The 18,251-nt window shown below is 51.3% G+C and overlaps 1 protein-coding gene across 3 annotated transcripts in view; it reads left to right on the top strand.

The window, feature by feature from the left end:
- Positions 1-18,251, top strand: part of ACTN1 (actinin alpha 1) — an 88,882-nt gene that overhangs the window by 63,324 nt on the left and 7,307 nt on the right. For all 3 annotated transcript variants that reach the window (XM_019733476.3, XM_019733477.3, XM_019733475.3), the window contains exons 7-14: positions 641-722; positions 2,174-2,259; positions 9,581-9,673; positions 11,011-11,241; positions 12,781-12,928; positions 15,944-16,094; positions 16,600-16,708; positions 17,175-17,315. In XM_019733476.3, coding sequence (XP_019589035.1) covers positions 641-722; positions 2,174-2,259; positions 9,581-9,673; positions 11,011-11,241; positions 12,781-12,928; positions 15,944-16,094; positions 16,600-16,708; positions 17,175-17,315 — 1,041 coding nt within the window. The remainder of the gene's footprint in view (positions 1-640; positions 723-2,173; positions 2,260-9,580; positions 9,674-11,010; positions 11,242-12,780; positions 12,929-15,943; positions 16,095-16,599; positions 16,709-17,174; positions 17,316-18,251) is intronic.

Below are 18,251 nucleotides of genomic sequence, written 5' to 3'. Positions count from 1 at the left end.
TGATAATTCTATGTTTAGCTTTTTGAGGAACTTCTGTACTATTTTCCACAGCGGCTACGCCATTTTAACAAGCCCACCAACAGTTCATAAGGGTTCCAGTTTCTTCACATCCTCACCAATCCTCAATAAGTTTTCTTGAGAAAGTAGCAGAAATCAGAATAGTCAGAAGGCTGTGGAGCCCCAAAATTTCACGGAATGTGAGCACCAAAGGGGCTGGAGAGCTCCTAGGCCAACTCTTGATTAACAGATGAGGAAACTGATGTCAGATTACTTACCAGTCCCACTGACTGAGGATAGAGCTGAAACCAGAAGCCAAGACTGACAGCACCCTGGCCAGTGTCCTGTTCTCACACGCATTTCTTAGCAATTCTTTCTTGGGCTGTAGGCTGGTATTCTTCACCCCATTTCTCTGACAAAGAAACTGAGGCTTGAGGAGGCAAGATGGCTTTTTAAACCCCCAGCCAACCAGCCCTTCTTGCAGTGAGGCCAGCTTTCTACTCCCAGAGCTGGCTCCTGAGGACCTAACATGAGAGGGGCTGTAGTAGTCCTCTCTGACACCAAGAATTGGTGATCACCCAGCTGGGGGTAGCCAGTGACTTGTCATACCTCTCACTAACAACCCTTTCCTCCTGTTCCCTAGGATGACCCACTCACAAATTTGAACACGGCCTTTGATGTGGCAGAGAAATACCTGGACATCCCCAAGATGTTGGATGCTGAAGGTAAAGGCGCTTTCCTTTTGGGCCTCCCGCTCTTCCCCCATCTGCCACCCAGTAGCCAAGAAGGGTGGGTCCCAGCAGCCTGGAGCGGGAAGGGAGAAGACCTGGGCTCTGGGATCCCATTGGTGGAGCCTTGGGGATCCAACTGTCTGTAAGGGATTCCACAGTTCCCTGAGTTTTGGAGGGAGAGGTGATAGCTGGTGCTGAAAGGACTGGGGGGCTGTTTCTGCATAGCTGCTTGAGGGTGGTTCTTGTCTTTGTCTTGGAGTTGGTAACAGGTGCTGGGGTGGAGCATGGTGTTCCTTTGTTGTTGTACGGTAAGGGCAAACATCTTTTTCCCCTGCCCTCCTTGGTTTTCCAGCTGGGGCCCTGCAGATTAGGCTGACAAAAAACAGATGAACAAGAGAAAAGCAAACAGAAGTTTATTAACATGTGTGTCATACGTACACAGGGGAGTTTACAGTGATGAGTGACCTCGGGGAGTGGTTAGAATTTGGGGTGTAGATACACACCTAGCTTCGTAAGAGAAGGGGAGGGGAAGAACTGGCTCTTTTACAAAAGCAAAAGACTTTCTGGAAAGATGAATGGACCCTTCAGAGACTAGATGGGAGAGGTGATAGTTTGTAACAGTAGCTGTCTGTGTGCAAGGCCATTTTCAAACACACAAAAGTAGAGACAAAAGTATAATACCCGTCATCCAGATATAACAGTTACTGAGATTTTTGTCCCACTTTTTGTCTTTCCCCTTTTTTTATTATTAGTTTCAGGTGTGCAAAACAACATAGTGATTAGACATTTGCACACCTCACAAATTGACAACCCAACAAGTCTACTACCCATCTGACACCATACATAGCTATTACAATACCCCTTTTTTGTTTTGTTTTTTGTTGAAATATTTTAAAGCAAATCCCAGATATCACAGCCTCTCACTGCTACATACTTCAGACTATATACCTTTAAAATAGGGATATTTTCTTAGACAACCATAAAGCAATATTTCCACCTTGCAAATTGACGGTAATTCCTTGATACATCCACTACCCAGTTCATATTAAATTTCCCCAGTTGTTTCTTTTTAGAGTTAGTTGGTTTTAATCATGATGCAAACAAGGTCTGCACCTGGCATTTAGTTGTTATTTTTCTTGTCTTTTCTAATCTGTAGCACTTTTTCCTCCCTCGACCCCTTTTATTCCTGCCATTGAACTTGTTGCGGAAACTGGGCCAGCTGTCCCATGGAATGTGTCTTGTTCTGGGTTTGTCTGCTTCCTTGGGGCCCCATTTCACTCTTTCCTCTGCCTCTCATATTCCCGTCAGGGGAAGTTGATGCCAGAAGCTGGTTAAGATTCAGGCGCAGCATTTTGGCAAGAAGACTTGGAGGTTCTGCGAGCATCACGTCAGGAGGTATTTCATGTGTGCACCAGCTGGCTTTAACTCCAGATTTTTCTTGACAGACATCGTTGGGACTGCCCGACCGGATGAGAAAGCCATCATGACTTACGTGTCTAGCTTCTACCATGCCTTCTCTGGAGCCCAGAAGGTACTGGAAGCCCCTGCTCCTTCCTTGCCCAGCACACCTCATGCCGGACCCCAAACCATGCCCTCCCGCCCACCCCCGCCTCTCCCTGGCGACAGGGTCTGGATGGTCTGTCTCTTTGGTAGAGTTAGCCCCTGGTGCCAATGTGGCATGTTGTGCTTACCCAACTCCTTTCCTACCCTGCACCTCTGCTCTTTCTCTCATCTTCCTCTACTGTCTCTGAGAAAATCGGCCAAGAGCTCACCGTCAGAGACCCAGACCACTGTCTTAAGCAGGAAGGGCTGCATTGGTGAAATGAGCCAGGGGTGGCTCTGGAAGGCACAGTGGGCAGCGGCCCCTGTGTGCCCACCTCCGCTGGCGCTTTAGGCTTTATCAGAGCTGCAGGGCTTCCTCTAGGGAGGCTGATCGGGGAGGTAGCTCCTATCTTCACTGACCTATTTTGCAAAGGTATCATGAAGCCCCCAGATTTCTCCTGCTCATGGACATGAGTTAGCAAATCTGTGCACTGCCTCTTTGGTGGCTTTGGTGTCTTCTCCTATATCCTGCCTGGGATCCCCACGTGGGGTCACTCTGCACTCTGTATTCCTAGACATAAGCACAACCCCTTCGAAGGAAGAAGGGAGGGGGTGGGCAGCTGTGAGCCCCTTCAAGGGTCCAGGCCCAGTTTTGCTCAGGGAGGCCTGAGGTTAAAGTCCAATTCTGTCTGTTCCACACTATACAAGGGTATCACAACTCAGGGGTGTCTATCGTTCACACTGCAGACCTGGAAGATTTGAATGGTTTCCCTTACCAAGCTTAGCTCAGGCAGCAGAAGCCCCTGCCAGGTTCCCCTCACAGGCAGGACCCCAGAAGCACAACATCCAGGTTGTTCATGAACACAGGGCCACAGGCATGGCCTTCATAGCTTTGGGCTGTGGACCTGTCATGTGCGCAGGCAAATTTCCCACCCTCGGCATGACGTCTGGGTGCCCTGTCTTGAAATGCATGATGGGCGTGCTCCCCTCACCGCTCTCCCCCTGCCCAGCCTGCCCCTGATGCGCTCTCTCCTTCCTTGTCTCAGACTGTGCTCTCTCCTACCCCACCCCATTTCTCCTCCCACCATCTCATTTTTCCTCTTTCTGCCCATTTCCTCATTTCTGTCTGTCCATCTTGTGTTCGCTCTGTCCACTGTGGCTGTTTTGGTTTATTCTGTGCCGCTGCTGCCTACTTTCTCCTCTCAACCTCTTCTCCTTCTCTGTGCAGATGTGTAGGCACGCTAAGGCCGGATGGGAAGGCCATGTGACCTAATGTTTCATGTCACTGCCACGCCTTCTCGGGTACGCAGAAGGTGAGCTTTCCCTCAGCCTCGCCCACTCTCCCTGCCACCCTCTGCCCATCTCTGCATCCTCCCTGGATACTCCAGCAGCAATCTGGGGGCTGCAGGCCCTGGAATGAGAGCAGGGACCAGAGATACCCCTTTTCCTCTCGCAAGAAGACAGGATGCTTGAAGGTGCCCAAGAACCCCAGCGTCCCTGTCCCTACACCAGGGGCATAGTGGATATCACAAACGGGAAAGAGGCTTGCGGTCTCAGCTATTTCCCTGGACCCTGAGTCGAGAGCCTTTATCCCAAGCAGCAGAGCTCGTGGCTATGCTTCCTCACTATTCCCATAAATATCCAGCCTCCTTCACTTCTTTCTCTTCCTCCTTTCTGCTTAAGCAAGACCATCCTCTCAAATAACCCAGTAGCTAGGGCAGGGAGAAGTCCTGCCTTCTGCTTGGTGTTCAGGTGGGAGGCTCAGAGCCCTGTCTCATCCTTCCAACCAGTCCCGCCATGGACAGTGGTGCAGGTTGCACACTATACAAGGGTGCCCTGTGTGCACCACAGACAATGAAGATTTGAATATTTATTACTAAAACCCTGCAGATGGCAGTAAAAATGTCTTCTAACATAATCAGTATGACAACTTTTCAGCAGAAGTGCCTTGAGGAAGAGGTGCCTTTAAAAAATTACACAAAGGCACCCTGTGGGCTAGTGGCAGCCCTATTCCTGGCCTGGATGGGCACTCAAGGCCTTCTTCACCTTCCTTCCAGGCCTCATTGGCACTGACTGAGATAGAGCAGCCCGACCTGGAGGCCCCCTTATAGGTGTCCCGGCCCTCCCAGGATACCCAGCTTCTTTCAGACCCTTTCAACCTCTTCTCTGGCCTGCCCCTTGCTTCTTCTTTCTCTTTGTCCCACCTCTGCTGCTGCTCTCTCTTATCAACTTCTTCTGGCCCCTCTTACACCCACCTTTTCGCCAGGATGTGAGCAGCACCATCTACTTGCCTCGGTGGGCTCCCAGCCTGATAACCATAGATGGTCCGCTTGCCAATGTCCATGGCTCGGCTGAGCTCTCTGCTGTGGTTTCCTCTCTTTCCAACTCTCCTTCCTATTTCTCTTCTCCTTCAGGGGTTCTGTCCTGGGCTTCATGCCTGATGACACTGGCCTTCCCTGACTCTGAAGCTTTCCCTGTGTCCTGGCTGATGACAATGCTCGGAAGGGAGTGTGTGTGCGCGTGCATGCATGTGTGTGTGCGTGTGTAGCAGCCTGCTTTTCTGCCCCCCAAATCTCATACCACCTCCCCCCATGCCCTCTTCCCTCTCACTCATCCCTGTTGCAACCATTTCATGCTCCTTTTGTCCACATCTGAGGACAAGGTCACCAGTCAGTTAGGGGGAGGGGAGGGAAGGTGGGTGTTCTTCTCACGTCCTGGCTCAGGGGCCTCACCCAGAGTTGCCCCTAATCACTTCTAAGGATTCAGGCAACTCCTTACAGCTAAGCAGGCCAGTGGGAGTGGAATCTTCTCCCTCTCCGGTGGAAGAAGGAGGGTTCTTTCAGACTCACACATTCTTCTTGTCTTAACTATCTCTATGTTTGGAGCCAATGAGAGGAAGTCTTCTGAAACCCATGCCCAGGGCCCTCTGTCCCCTGCAACTGTCTTTCTCTTGTCAAGCCTTAAACAGTGGAAGTAGAAATGCATGCATGCATGCACGTATATGTACACGTGTGTGTGCCTGTGTAGCAGTACGTGTACCCACACAGGCCAGTGGCACTCAAGTGTGCGTGATTGATTTTCCTAGTCAGATAAGGACTGACTTTTGTTTGACCCATTGGTTTTGGTTCCAGTTCTTTCTCAGCTCTCCTCTCCCCTCCTCTTCCCCTATAGGGATTTAGAATGGGCAGAGAGCAACCAAATTTTGTTGATGCAATTTGTAAAGCTTTAAAGTTCATGGTCACGGTCTATTGGGAACTGTTTCTGAGAAACAACCCTTGAAGGCATGAACTGGCTCTGCTGTGGGTGTTTCTGGATGCTTTTAGCAGGACATGGTGCTGTTTACATTCTCCAATTGCCTGTCAGTCACTTTTGTGAATCTTCTAAGGGAAAGAAACCCTGTCCCTGTCCTCACGGACTTCGTGGTCCATCTGGGAAAACCCTTAAGCAAAGAATTCTATGGCTGCTGTCTAGCCAATGCTCTGCTCTGCTGAGCAGGGGAGGGCAGACCACAGGGCTGCAGGACTCCAGGCTTTCTTGAGTAGGAAACACTACAGCTTGAGGGTCTTAAGGGTTGAATAGGGGCCCGCTAGTGAAAGGCTCAGGGAGGCCTGGGAAGGGCAGCCAGTGCTGTGGCAGACTATGGTCACTGCTTGTGACAGAGGACTGCCTGCAGGAGGAGAGCAAGTCAGTGCTAGCTGGGTCTCATCCCAGTGCCTGGGGCAGGGAGTACTGGCAGGAACCAGATACAGCAGCAGGGGACAGAGCTGAGCTGCCATGTGGTCAGCCCCATTGGTCGGGGGTGGGGGTGATCCTCACTGGAAGGGACACCAAGGCTGGGTGGTGACTTGGGAGGAAGGAAATAGGTGATTCTAGTTAGATTTCGGAAATTTTTGACTGAAAATATCGATGAGGTCTTTGTGGCATTCAAGTGAATTTGTGGGTTGTGGGTGGCAGAGCCATGGTGTGTCATTTGGCCACATTTTGGATGTTTGATGTCACCTTGAGGATGGCTCCTCTCCAGACTCTCCCTGTGTCAGCTAATGTGATGCCGATATTAGCTTGGGATAGCTGAGAGTTTCATTTGGGAATCTAAGTATTTCAGAAATAACAGTCCATGCTTTTTTAAAATAACACTAAAACCAAACATATTGTTCTGTGTTAGGTTGTAAAATAGTACAACTTAAAGTAGGTCATGGAAATAGAAACCAAGGAAAGGTGAACACAAATTTTACAAGTCTTTTCCTTTGGCACTTGGAAGTAATCAGTTTGCCTTTTTCTGTAAAATACTTTCTCAGCCCCTTGTAATCTGTCCTTACATCCCTTACCTCATGCGAATTCTATCGCCATCAGAAGGAGCTGGGCGTCCTGGCTCTGCTTTTTGGGTTCCAGAGCCGCCCATCTCGTCTTGTAGGAATAGCCTGAAGCCAGGACTCTGAAGTTGTTTCAATTTCTGAGTTCCTCTCGGGGAATGAATGTTTCCTCCCATAGAACAAATCTCTCCTTTGAGCTTCTGATCTAAAGCCATCTCTTTATGACTGGGTGGTGCTGGGTGCCTCTCTCCTAAATCTCCCATAGGGCCTGGGGTTCCGGTAGCCACGAGAGAAAAAGCTTAAAAGCCAGGCAATTGGGCTGATAGGGGTTGGTCCATGTCCCACCCTCAGGAGTCTTGTCTGCCTTCCACTCCAGGGTTATGTCCTGGAGGCCTTAACGAGCTTGTCCTTCCAAGGCTGATCTCGCTGCCTCCTGGGCTGGGGTTGGTGGGTGACTGAACCCTTTTCTGTAAAGGGACTGATGTGGAAGCCAGGGTAACTCATCACCTCGCAGGCTTCTGCAGGGGGCGTCTGCCTGCCTGTGGGAGGGAGGTGAGCAGTGAGAGCAAGGGTCAAGGTGCTGAGGACTCTGCCTATGGTTTTTCTCAGCCAAGTCTGGATTCCAGGATCCTGCTTCCTGGAAGTGGTGGGAGCTGGCTGTCCCTCGAGGAGGAGGCAACCCTGATGGAGTTTGCAGATAGGCCGTTGCCTTTTCTAAAGAAAGCCCTCTTTTGTTCCATGATGGCCATGCTTTATTTCCAAAGACAGATGTTTTGGTTATAATGATCAGTTTTCTTAGTCTCTCCTGGCGAGGCCAGCCGGGGAGAGGGCAGGCTGAGAGGCTGGGCTTGGGAAAGAGGTTGGTCTTTATGAAAAGTCCCCAGGAAGCCCATGCGGTAACTCCCTCAGACTTCGTCCAAAAGGACCCCCTTTGACCCTGGAACAGCCAACAGGCTCTGAGGGATGGGCAAGACCCCTCAGACCCATAGGACGTATGCCCTAAAATGCTATGAATACAGGCGTCAGTCAGTCCACCAATCTGATAAATTGATACACAAATCAAAGTTCATGACTCCTGAGCCCAGGATTTCAAGACGAAGCAGGAGGAGAACAAGGTTAAGGAGGGAGCTTTACCTGTGACCCACTACAGTGGCCGCTGCTTGCCTGTCACCGTGGCCACCTTGCCCACTGATTCATACCCTCTTGGTCAGCACGTTGGGCAGGGGTCTTTGCAGCCACCCCACGCTCTTCCATAAATGTCAGCACCGAGTACTGCGTTGGCCTCCCTTGCGTCCCCTGTCCTGGCCTTCAAGTGGCCCCAATGACTTCAGCCGCCTCGTGGGACACTTCGGCCTGGTTCTCATGACCCTGTTTTTTCCGGGGCCCCACATCTTCTGGGACAGGCTCCAGGAAGGAATTTCCCTGCTTGTCACCTCTTGGGATTCCCCGTGGTTACTTGTTTCTCCAAAGGAAGGACGATCACCCAGGAGTTCTGTGTGAAGTGGCCATGCCATTGCTGGCACAGAGTTGAGTTGGGGGGCAGAGGATGAGGGTCTAAGGATGTGACTCCTTGTCTCGGTTTTGTGAGACCTGGGACTTCAAGTTTACATCTCAGAGGGCCCTTAGCTCCTCCAGCCGTTTCCATAGTTCATCTGCTGGAGGCCCACCCTCTCTGATACCATAACCTGGTGGGTACAGTCTCTTGACTTTGAGCTTGAAAAGAGCATATTTATGATGATCTCATTCTGCACACACATACTTCCCAGCACAGGCACCCACAAATCATGTGGTTTGGTGGGTGTATGTCCTATTTGAAAAGTGCTGCAAGGAAAAAGCATTTACATTTTCTTAGTCATTCCTCCCCAATCCAAATTCCTTCCTCATTCTCAGGTAGTTCTTTCTTATGCCTAGCCTCAGTCTGCCTTGCTGCAGTTGAAACCCATTTTGTCTTGTTCATTAACCAGTTGTGAGGTCCCATCTTTCTACCCCTTGAGCCTTTGTCATCCTTTGTCATCTGCAGGGTCAGTCTTCTCTAGGGCCCCAAGATGTGTACCTGTCTTCTCACAGGGATTATCTGTCTTCCTTTCTACCCCAGAACCCCCCAAAATGCTTTGAGTTCCCTTCCTTTGGAGTTGGGTTTGGATGTGCACAAAAACACACCAGAGTGAAGTGGCTTAGGAACACTGGGCCCCTGCTGGCCTTAGGTGCACAGTTCCCTCCACAGCCGGCCGGAGAAGGCAGCATCTCCCTGGGGTTTCTGGGCCTTTGTATCTGGTTACCATTCAGTCCTCTTTCAGTTTTTCTGGCTGCTGAGGCCCGCCTTGGGTGTCTGTGTGCCCAGCTCTCAGTGCATGACGTGTGCTTCGCTTCCCCAGAGGTGCCCGTGCTGACTTCTCGGGGCATCCTGCTCATGCTGGGTTGATCCTTAATTCTTGCCGTTTGTGCAGTAACAGGTTCCTCGGTTTTCTCTAACGCGCTTCACATTTTGAGCCAGGAGCCTTGAGAGATTCTGCAGGGATCTTGAGAGGCCCCACTGCTTCTCAGTCAGCACTTATTCCAAGACTCCCAGATTTGAATTCCTACATCTCCAAGATTCTGGCAAACCCAGCCTGAGATCCTGAGCCGTGGGAGTCCCAGGGCTTCCACTTGGAATTCCAGGGTGGGCATGAAATCAACTCGCCACCTGACCTGAACCTTGTGATTATATCAGTCATTGGATTAGTTTCTTCCCAACGTGTGTCAGGTCTCAAACTCAAGCCCTTCTCCAGGGGTCTGGTTCAGCCACCAAGACTTCTGTTGGGCCCCACTTATGTAAGGGACCTAGCCTGGGCTGGCAAAGACGATGGTGAGGAGGAGCGAGGAGGATGTGAATTCAAAGCCTCGGAAGCTGCCTTCCAGCCATCCGGAGCTGCAGGGGTGGGAGGGGGCTTTGTTGGAGCAGGTGAGTACCAGGTGCCCCGGCTGCTGGTGGCTGACCGGGACCCTCTGTCTTTTTGCTAGGCGGAGACAGCAGCCAATCGTATCTGTAAGGTGTTGGCCGTCAACCAGGAGAATGAGCAGCTCATGGAAGACTACGAGAAGCTGGCCAGCGATGTGGGTACCCCGGGTTCCCCTGGCCCCAGCAAGGCCCTGTCACCCCACCCAACAGGAAAGGGAGCCCCAGAACCTGTACCTCCAAATCCGTCCCTGGGGCATAGTCCCAGTCTGGGTGTCGTCCACGATCCCAGCACAGGTGACCCGGGGCAGCTTTGGTCCCGCTCTGGCCCTCCCAGAAAGTAGAGAGGCGAGTCAGGGGCCAGTGTCTGGGCTTCAGAGAGCTGAGTTCCAGGCTTTGTCTGTCGTCAACAGTGAGCCTGGGAAATCCCGTCACCTCTCTGGGTCTTGGTTTTATCACTTATCAAGTGCGAGTTGAGTCAAGGGATCTAAGAGGCCTGATGTACTGTTCTGTGAGTTTCATGTAAACCAGAAAAGGAGTATGTCTGGTTCTGAGAGGGCATGAACCAGGGGTATTTCAGTGCTGGCTCAGGCTAGCTTGGGGGCTGGGCCCACCCAGGGGACAGGATGGGACCGGGCTGGGTTTGCTGGCTGCCATTGCCCACATTTGGGTTAAGCCTCCATCTGCTTCTTCCTTAAAAGAATTCAGCTTTCTGAGCAGTTGAGCCTGGCCTCTTGGTGGATCTGCCATCTAGCATAGTAAACCCAAGTTCTGGAACCCAAGTGCCTGAGTTTAACCCCAGCTCTACCATTCTATCTGGGTCACCTTGGCAAGTCACGTAACTTCATAGTGCCATGGTTACCGCCTCTGTAACCTGGGGGAGGGTCACGGCACTGAACCCCATAGGGTTCCTGTGATTGCACAGATGAGCTAGTGGGGTGCCATGCTTGGCACCTTGCAGGTGACTAATATTCTTATCATCACTTCCGCTCCTTCATCACCTCATCGGGGAAAACAATCCAGGCTGTCTCTTGCCTGTCCCCAAAAGCCAGCTGCTTATCTTTTGAATCAAAGACCACATTCTAGAATCCTAGAAGGTCAGGTGGCAAGGACCTCAGGGAACAACTGTTAACCCTGTCCCTGGTATAAATGAGGAAACTGAGTCCCAGCCAGGTGGTAGACATAGAACTAGAACTCAGGCCTTAGTCGAGCCCTCTTCCCACCCTGTCTGGTTCTTCCCCTAGCAGAGCAGGAAGGCTGAATGATGCTGGCTGTGAGTCGATGTACCCCAGTGGCCAGGCTTCATGAAGCCTGTGGTTCTCAGAAGGAACACCCTGGGACCTGGCCTCGTGGCCTGGGCATGCCCTCGGGTGGTAGTTGGGAAGGAGTGTGTGGTCAGGAGAGACGCCCCCTGCCACTTCCCGGCTGTTGGAAGAGGGAAGCTGGCCCTTGTCATCCCTCCCAGCATCTTTACACCCCACCCCACCCCCACCAGCTGCTAGAGTGGATCCGCCGTACCATCCCGTGGCTGGAGAACCGGGTACCCGAGAATACCATGCACGCCATGCAGCAGAAGCTGGAGGACTTCCGTGACTACCGGCGCCTGCACAAGCCGCCCAAGGTGCAGGAGAAGTGCCAGCTAGAGATCAACTTCAACACGCTGCAGACCAAGCTGCGCCTCAGCAACCGGCCCGCCTTCATGCCTTCCGAGGGCAGGATGGTCTCGGTGAGCCCAGCGGGCCAGCCTGGGCCCCCGCCAGGTCTGCCACCATCCCTGAGCTGCTCCAGGGCAGTGCCGTTTTCCTCTATGTGCGTACACTGCCCCAGACGTCATTTCTTCCTCACCCCCAGGCTCCAGCCCACACTCAGCTGTGGGCTGGCTCCTCTCTCCTGACGTTCTGGTTCACATATTGAACCCAACAGGGCATAGTTCAGTAGCGATAAAGATAATTTGTACTTCCGTGGAATCTTGTTTAAGCACTTAAATTTTATTACTTAAACAAGTAACAGATTTTTGTGGTAGGGAACTTCTAAGATACAAATAAGCAAAATACAGAAACTAGAAATTATTTATAATCTTACTACCCAGTATCACCTTCGAATTTTTTGCGGGTGTGGTGGGGAGATTCTTTTAGTCTTTCTATACAACTTTTAAGCAAATTCTAAAGCATGTTTTATTTAATAAGCTGCTTTAAAAAAATTAACATCATATTGTGACTACCTTTCCATGTCACTAAATACTCTTCATGTCACTTTTTATGTTATTCCTCCGTACCCTCTCTTCAGGATTGGGGGAGAAATTTTATGAGCCAGAGAAACATACCCAAGGAAATTTTAAAATTCACCAGGATAGAGCTTTTGCTCTTTCAAATGGAGAATGGAAAAACCTGGGCATATGAGGCAGGCATGAGACAGAACAGGTGAAATGTGCAAACAGCACTGGAGGGAGGCAGGTTCCCCGGGGAATCTGGAGGAGAGAAAAAAGGCCCTGGACACTGTGTATGCAGTTTGGACAATTGTAGTCCTTTTATAGGTTCCAGGCTGAAATAGCAGCTTTTCGGTGGCCAGAACCACTGTTTTGCTAGGCAGAGGGTGCCCTATGCACATTAGAGAAAGTACCCTCCCTTGGGCAGATGCAGCCTGACCCCTGGCAGACAGTGGGGACCAAGTTGGGGACTTGGGGGCCATGCAGGCCAGGTTCAGCCTGTCACTGCCCAGCCAGGTACACTTGTGCTGTAGGGGGTGGCCCTATTGGTGGCTTCCTATCTGAAGAGCTGTGTCTGAAGAGCATGTCACTGTCCTCAGACTCTTAGCTGACTCTACCAGGCCAGGGTCCCCGAAGGCTCTAGGCTACCTCCCAGTGCTGGTGAGCAGATGCAGATATGTGGGGAGGTGGGGAGGCCCCCATGCCTGCTTGCTTTGTTCAGTTCATTGCTCTCTGTACCTGGCTGGCGCTACAAGCTCTATAAGTGGTTAGAATCCTGTTAGAAATCAGTCCTGGGGCAGCACAGGGCCTTGGACTCTTTCCCCATAAGGCTGGAACCCCAAAGCTGCATAGCTGGGTGGCCCATATGAACTTGGGCCCCACTCTGCCTAGGTGGCCTGTGCTCAAGAGCCCAGGAAAATACCCATGGGGTTGGGTGGGTATAGCTGGGGATGGCCAAGATGGGAAAGAGTCTCCTCCTGGGAGGCATGGAGTAGCTGTGGGGGTCTCAGGGGCTGAGGCCCACGCCCGGCCCTGACCTGACACCTCCTATCCCCACAGGACATCAACAATGCCTGGGGCTGCCTGGAGCAGGCAGAGAAGGGCTATGAGGAATGGCTGCTGAATGAGATCCGGAGGCTGGAGCGGCTCGACCACCTGGCGGAGAAGTTCCGGCAGAAGGCCTCCATCCACGAGGCCTGGACGGACGGTAATGCTAGCTGCCTCCTGGCTTCCGGAAGGTTCTGGCTTTCATGCGCCCACCCCGCCCAACCCAGCTACCAGCACCAATCTTTCTTTTGCTTTTTGTTAGTTTTGTTTTCTCTTACTAGTTTTTTGACATTAGGTAAGTTCATTAGCCTTTTGGTTGCCTCACTTTTCTCATCTGTAATGTGGGGATAATATCAATTTCATAGGTTTATAAGAATGAAATGAGTTAGTACATAGAAAGCCCTGAGACGAGTTCCTGGTGTAGCACACGCTCTGTACGTGTTAACTGCTGATCGTCCTGGTCACCACACTGATTTCTACTTCCCTGAATCAGTTATGTTGGGGTTCGAATCCTGCCACCTAGAAGCAGTATAAACTTGGACGAGTGACTTAACCCCCAGGTCTCATTTCCTCATCTGTACCATGCAGATGATGTGGTGCTTTCCTGTATTAGTTTCCTAGGGCTGCCATAACAAGTTATCGTAAACTGGGTGGCTTAACACAACAGAAACATATTCTATCACAGTTCGGGAGGCTGGAAGTCCTAAATTGAGTGACAGCAGGGTTGGCTCCTCCTGGAGGCTTTGAGAAGGAGGCCATCTCATGCTTCCTCCCAGCGACTGGTTGCCAGCAGTCCTGGGCATTCCCTGGCTTGTCTCTCTCCAGTCTCTGCCTTTGTTGTCACAGCTGCTTCTCTCTGTGTCTCTGTGACTGAATCTCTTTTTTCTAATGGAAATACCAGACATTGGAATTAGGGCCCACCCTAATCCATTATGAATTCATCTTAACCAATCACATCTACAAAGACCCTATTTCCAAATACAGTCAGATGCTGAAGTTCTGGGTAGATGTGAATTTTGGGGGGACGCTATTCAACCCAGTACACCTCCCCATAGGGCTGCAGTAGGCTTAAATGTGATAGTACATTTAATGCTTAGTTGAGTGTCCAGCATCTCGGAAGTACTCCGGAAATGGTTGCCCTGGGTACTTTTCCTCCACTGCCTTCCTACTTCTGTTTCTGGCCTCCAGTTAAGAGAAGCAGAGCCCTTGCCTTAGCACGTGTGTGTCTCCATTACTCTGACCTGGAGGCACTTGGACTATGTCTGGTATCTGCTTATTGGCAGGAAAGGTTAACTCCAAAGAGAGAAAAATCATACCTGGAATAGTGTCTTCATCAGAACCTTGGCCGGGCTGGAGAGGGGAACGGGGCTGCCCAAATCTTAGGGCCCTGCATCCATTTCAGCTGGAGCTCCTGGGACAGACCCCATTGACTGGTGGAGCTCAATGCCCTGTGGCTTCTCTACTCAGCTCTGTCATGCTCTTCACACCTTAGGCTGAAGATGAATAGCGATGGCCACCTCCTACGGCCACTTGGGAGTGGCTTGGCTTGGTAGGAGATAGGAGTCCGCTGGACTCAGACAGGGGCCTGGGTTTAGCTCTCCATTGTAAGTACATATGCTGGGCTTCGTACACAGTGATAGGAGATTGTTGCCCGCCTTCCACTGTGCATGTACTCGTATGGAGTTATTTATCCTGGTGTGGGTGGCGCAGAGTGGCAGGGGGATGATGGAGGTTGTACCGATTCACCCACATACTTCTATCATGTCCTCTCTGGGGCCAAGGAACAGCTCACAGCAAGGTACAGAGTAGGGATTACCCTGCTGTCCACTTGCCAACCACCAGCAAGGGCATGAGTGGCACTGGCATTGCCAGCAATAGATGCCGGCACAACCTCTGACAGAAGCGGTCTGGCCACATGCATTCATGCCTAACAATGTTATTGCCTGCTAACCCGGGAACTCCATTTCTTAAGACTGTCTAAAGAATTAATCCTAAACATGGGGAGAAGTCTCATGTCTGAAGATGTTTGCAGTGAGACCATCTACGGTAGTGCAAGCTGAGGGGCCAGATTGCCCACAGTAAGGCGGCGAGTGTTTACACCAGTGACAGAATGCTTTGCAGCTGTCAGAGGGGCACATATGAAGACTGTAGAGCCGAAGTAGAAACTCTGATGATACGCTGCTGAATATTTTAAAAGCAGGAAACATAATTTATATATACCCTGTGGTTTTACCACCACATCCACATAAGGAAAGACTGAAAAGGAGTAGATATGCAGGCACTTCTGTAATTTTTTTATGTTGTATTATTATTCTGACTTAAAGAGTAGAGGGAAGGAAAGAAATGTCATATTGGGCACAGAACCTCAGCCTCGAAGCCCCGCCTTCATTTACAGAGAGGGGCTGAGCATCCATGATGGGTGCAAACACGGGGTAGGGGTGCAAACACGGGGATGGGCGTGCACACACGGGGAGGGCATGCAAGAAGGCCATGTAGGCCTCTTTCCTGTGCAAGTCACTTCACAAGGCGACTGTTGACTATCATCTAACAACAGTCTCCCAGAGGTCATATTTATCTCATCCCATTTTCCTCCCAGGAAATAGAAACCCAAGAAATGTAAGCCCTGCCCACCCATGAAGAGATAGGGCAGTGTACCTGATGGTTGGAGAAGGCTCTGGCCGTTGATGGATGTTGTGTAGAGTGCCCTGGACACACTGAGTAATTGAGAGGAGGGGTCCCTGCAGGGCTGATGGGGGCTAGCAACAATAAGAAGAGAAACTGAAGATGGAGTACCCCTGACTGCTTGGCTTGTTTTTTCCTGGTTATACCACAGGGCGTAGATCCTTGTTTCCTGCTGTTCCTAAAGTTAGTGTCATACGCCATACATCCCCCATAGTCCCACGTAGCCTTGTAGTGTGTAACCACTTCTGATGCTGCCATATGTGCCCCATGGAGAATAGTAACTTTCCTGGCCCAACCCCGCTGGTGGATGTTCTGGTCGCACATCTGCTTTCTCTGTAGATGATTGGACATTGTACGGTGGGCATCTCCTTGGGATATACCCCTGGAAGTGGAGCCTCTGGGGCCCTGAGGGGTGGATGGTCAGTTCAGGAAGATGGGGCCTCCCTTCAGCCTCCAGCTTCAGCTCAGCCTTGTACCATCTTTCCGAATCCAGGCAAAGAGCTCATGCTGCGGCAGAAGGATTATGAGACGGCCACCCTTTCAGAGATCAAGGCCCTGCTCAAGAAACATGAGGCCTTTGAGAGTGACCTTGCTGCCCACCAGGACCGTGTGGAGCAGATTGCCGCCATTGCACAGGAGCTCAAGTAAGTGCGGCCTGCCAAAGGCCGGCGCTGCTATGGGAGATGGATGTGTGACCCTGATAAGTGAGGAGGGTGGGTACAGCCCAGTGCCTTGGCAGGAAGGTTGTCAATACAGAAGGCGAAGAATGTTCCTCCAGGTGGGGAATGAGCCCATGACCCCTCCTGTCACAGGCCTTCGGTCCTTACCTGTAACCAGTGCAGCACTAGAGATTGACCAAGTCTTGGCTCTGAGCTCTCACTGCCTCGGCAGCTCCCTGATGTTGAACATCAGGTCAAGACTGACAGTGCCTCCAACCAAGGTTGAGGTGGGGACACTTGGAAAGGACTGGCCTTCTTGGCCTCCTCCCAGTGGTCCGAGAGTTGGGGACTTGGGAGAGGCACCTGGAAGGTCATGATGAAGGGAGCGCACCTGACCTTCCAGCACCACTAGTGCCCCCAGCCTCAGGAATTGGAGAGCAGGCCGTAGAGGTAGCCTGGGCCACCTGACTCTTTGTCTCTTCCTTCCCAGTGAGCTGGACTATTACGATTCACCCAGTGTCAATGCCCGGTGCCAAAAGATCTGTGACCAGTGGGACAATCTGGGGGCCCTAACCCAGAAGCGGAGAGAAGCCCTGGAGGTGAGGGTCCCCACGAGAGATGGAGGCCTGCTGCCAGCAGCTCTCTGTGCCCCTTTCTGCTTCATGACTCTGCTGTGGGTCAAAAGGCTCCACTGGGTCCCCTAGACCTTCCCCAGCTCTGGCCTTAGTGTTGAAGGCTCACATTGGCACTGGATTTGGGCTTTGCTCTGTGGAGATGCTTCCTCTCTTGCCCTAATCATATCATTGCCCTGGTTTAGTGCACATAGCCCAACCCCAGACATCTGAACACTTTCCTGATTCTAATGTGGGGTAGTCCGTACACTCCAACTAAAGAACCAGTGGCCCAGAGAGCTTGTTCTTTCTGTCTGAATTAGTCTGGTGTTTCCAGACCTGGAACCCTTGGGGCTGGCCAGGAGGATCGTGGAGGCTCTTGGAGGAAGGGGAGGAATTCTGGATATGACTCTGCTAAACATCTCCCTACCCGCACCCCATTTGGCACTTCCAGCGGACAGAGAAATTACTGGAGACCATTGACGAGCTGTATTTGGAGTACGCCAAGCGGGCCGCGCCCTTCAACAACTGGATGGAGGGCGCCATGGAGGACCTGCAGGACACCTTTATCGTGCACACCATCGAGGAGATCCAGGTGTGCTGCAAGCCCCTCAACCCTGGAGGCCGGCTCCCCCACGGTTATCCTCGGCCAGTCCCACTCCTATAGCCCTGCCCCTGTGGGGAAGAGGACTAGGGACAGCATCCCAAGGCTATTATAGATTCAAAACCTTTGCATTTTGCTTATTTTGATTAGGTAATATATGCACTTGCCATAAAATCTAAAAGGTGAAAAGAATGTGCAATAAGTTCTTGCTCCTACCCCTTGTCCCCCAGCCCCCAATGCCCCTCCCCAGAGGTAAGCACTGTCTCTGCATATGCGAGCAAATCTAATTATTTATTTTTTAAACTTTATTGGAGAACACTGGGGGACAGTGTGTTTCTCCAAGGCCCATCAACTCCAAGTCGTTGTCCTTCAATCTAGTTGTGGAGGGTGCAGCTCAGCTCCAAGTCCAGTCGCCATTTTCAATCTTTAGTTGCAGGGACCACAGCCCACCATCCCATGCGGGCTTGAACTGGCAACCCTGTTGTTAAGAACTCGCGCTCTAATCAACTGAGCCATCCTGCCCTCCCCAATATATTTATTTATTAATACGTTCTCCACACCCTTTTTTACACAAAAAGTAGTTTTTATTATCTACTATATCTTGAACCTTTAACAGTTATCTTGGAGCTTGTTTCATATCAATATACAGCTTCCTTATTCTTTTATACAGCTGCAGAATGTTAAATTGAAAGGGTTTTGCAAAGCGCTGAGGAGGTCACCTGGAGCAGGCCTCAGGGCACCCCTTGTTCCTGACCTGACTGTGGGGTGGTGAATGCCCCAGGGTTGCTGCAACTTCACCAGCGCCGAGCATGAAACTATTGCTTTGATGGCTTTGCCTTCACCTTCCCATGGCCAGCCCTGCCTTCCTGGTTCTTAGCTATGAGAATCCTTGGTTGACGCCTCCAGGTCTCTGGGGGCCCTTCCACC

This window comes from Rhinolophus sinicus, chromosome 3, assembly GCF_057876585.1.
Source record: "Rhinolophus sinicus isolate RSI-liver-muscle chromosome 3, RSI-T2T, whole genome shotgun sequence".
NCBI lineage: Eukaryota > Metazoa > Chordata > Mammalia > Chiroptera > Rhinolophidae > Rhinolophus > Rhinolophus sinicus.
This window is presented reverse-complemented; position numbering and strand designations above follow the sequence as displayed.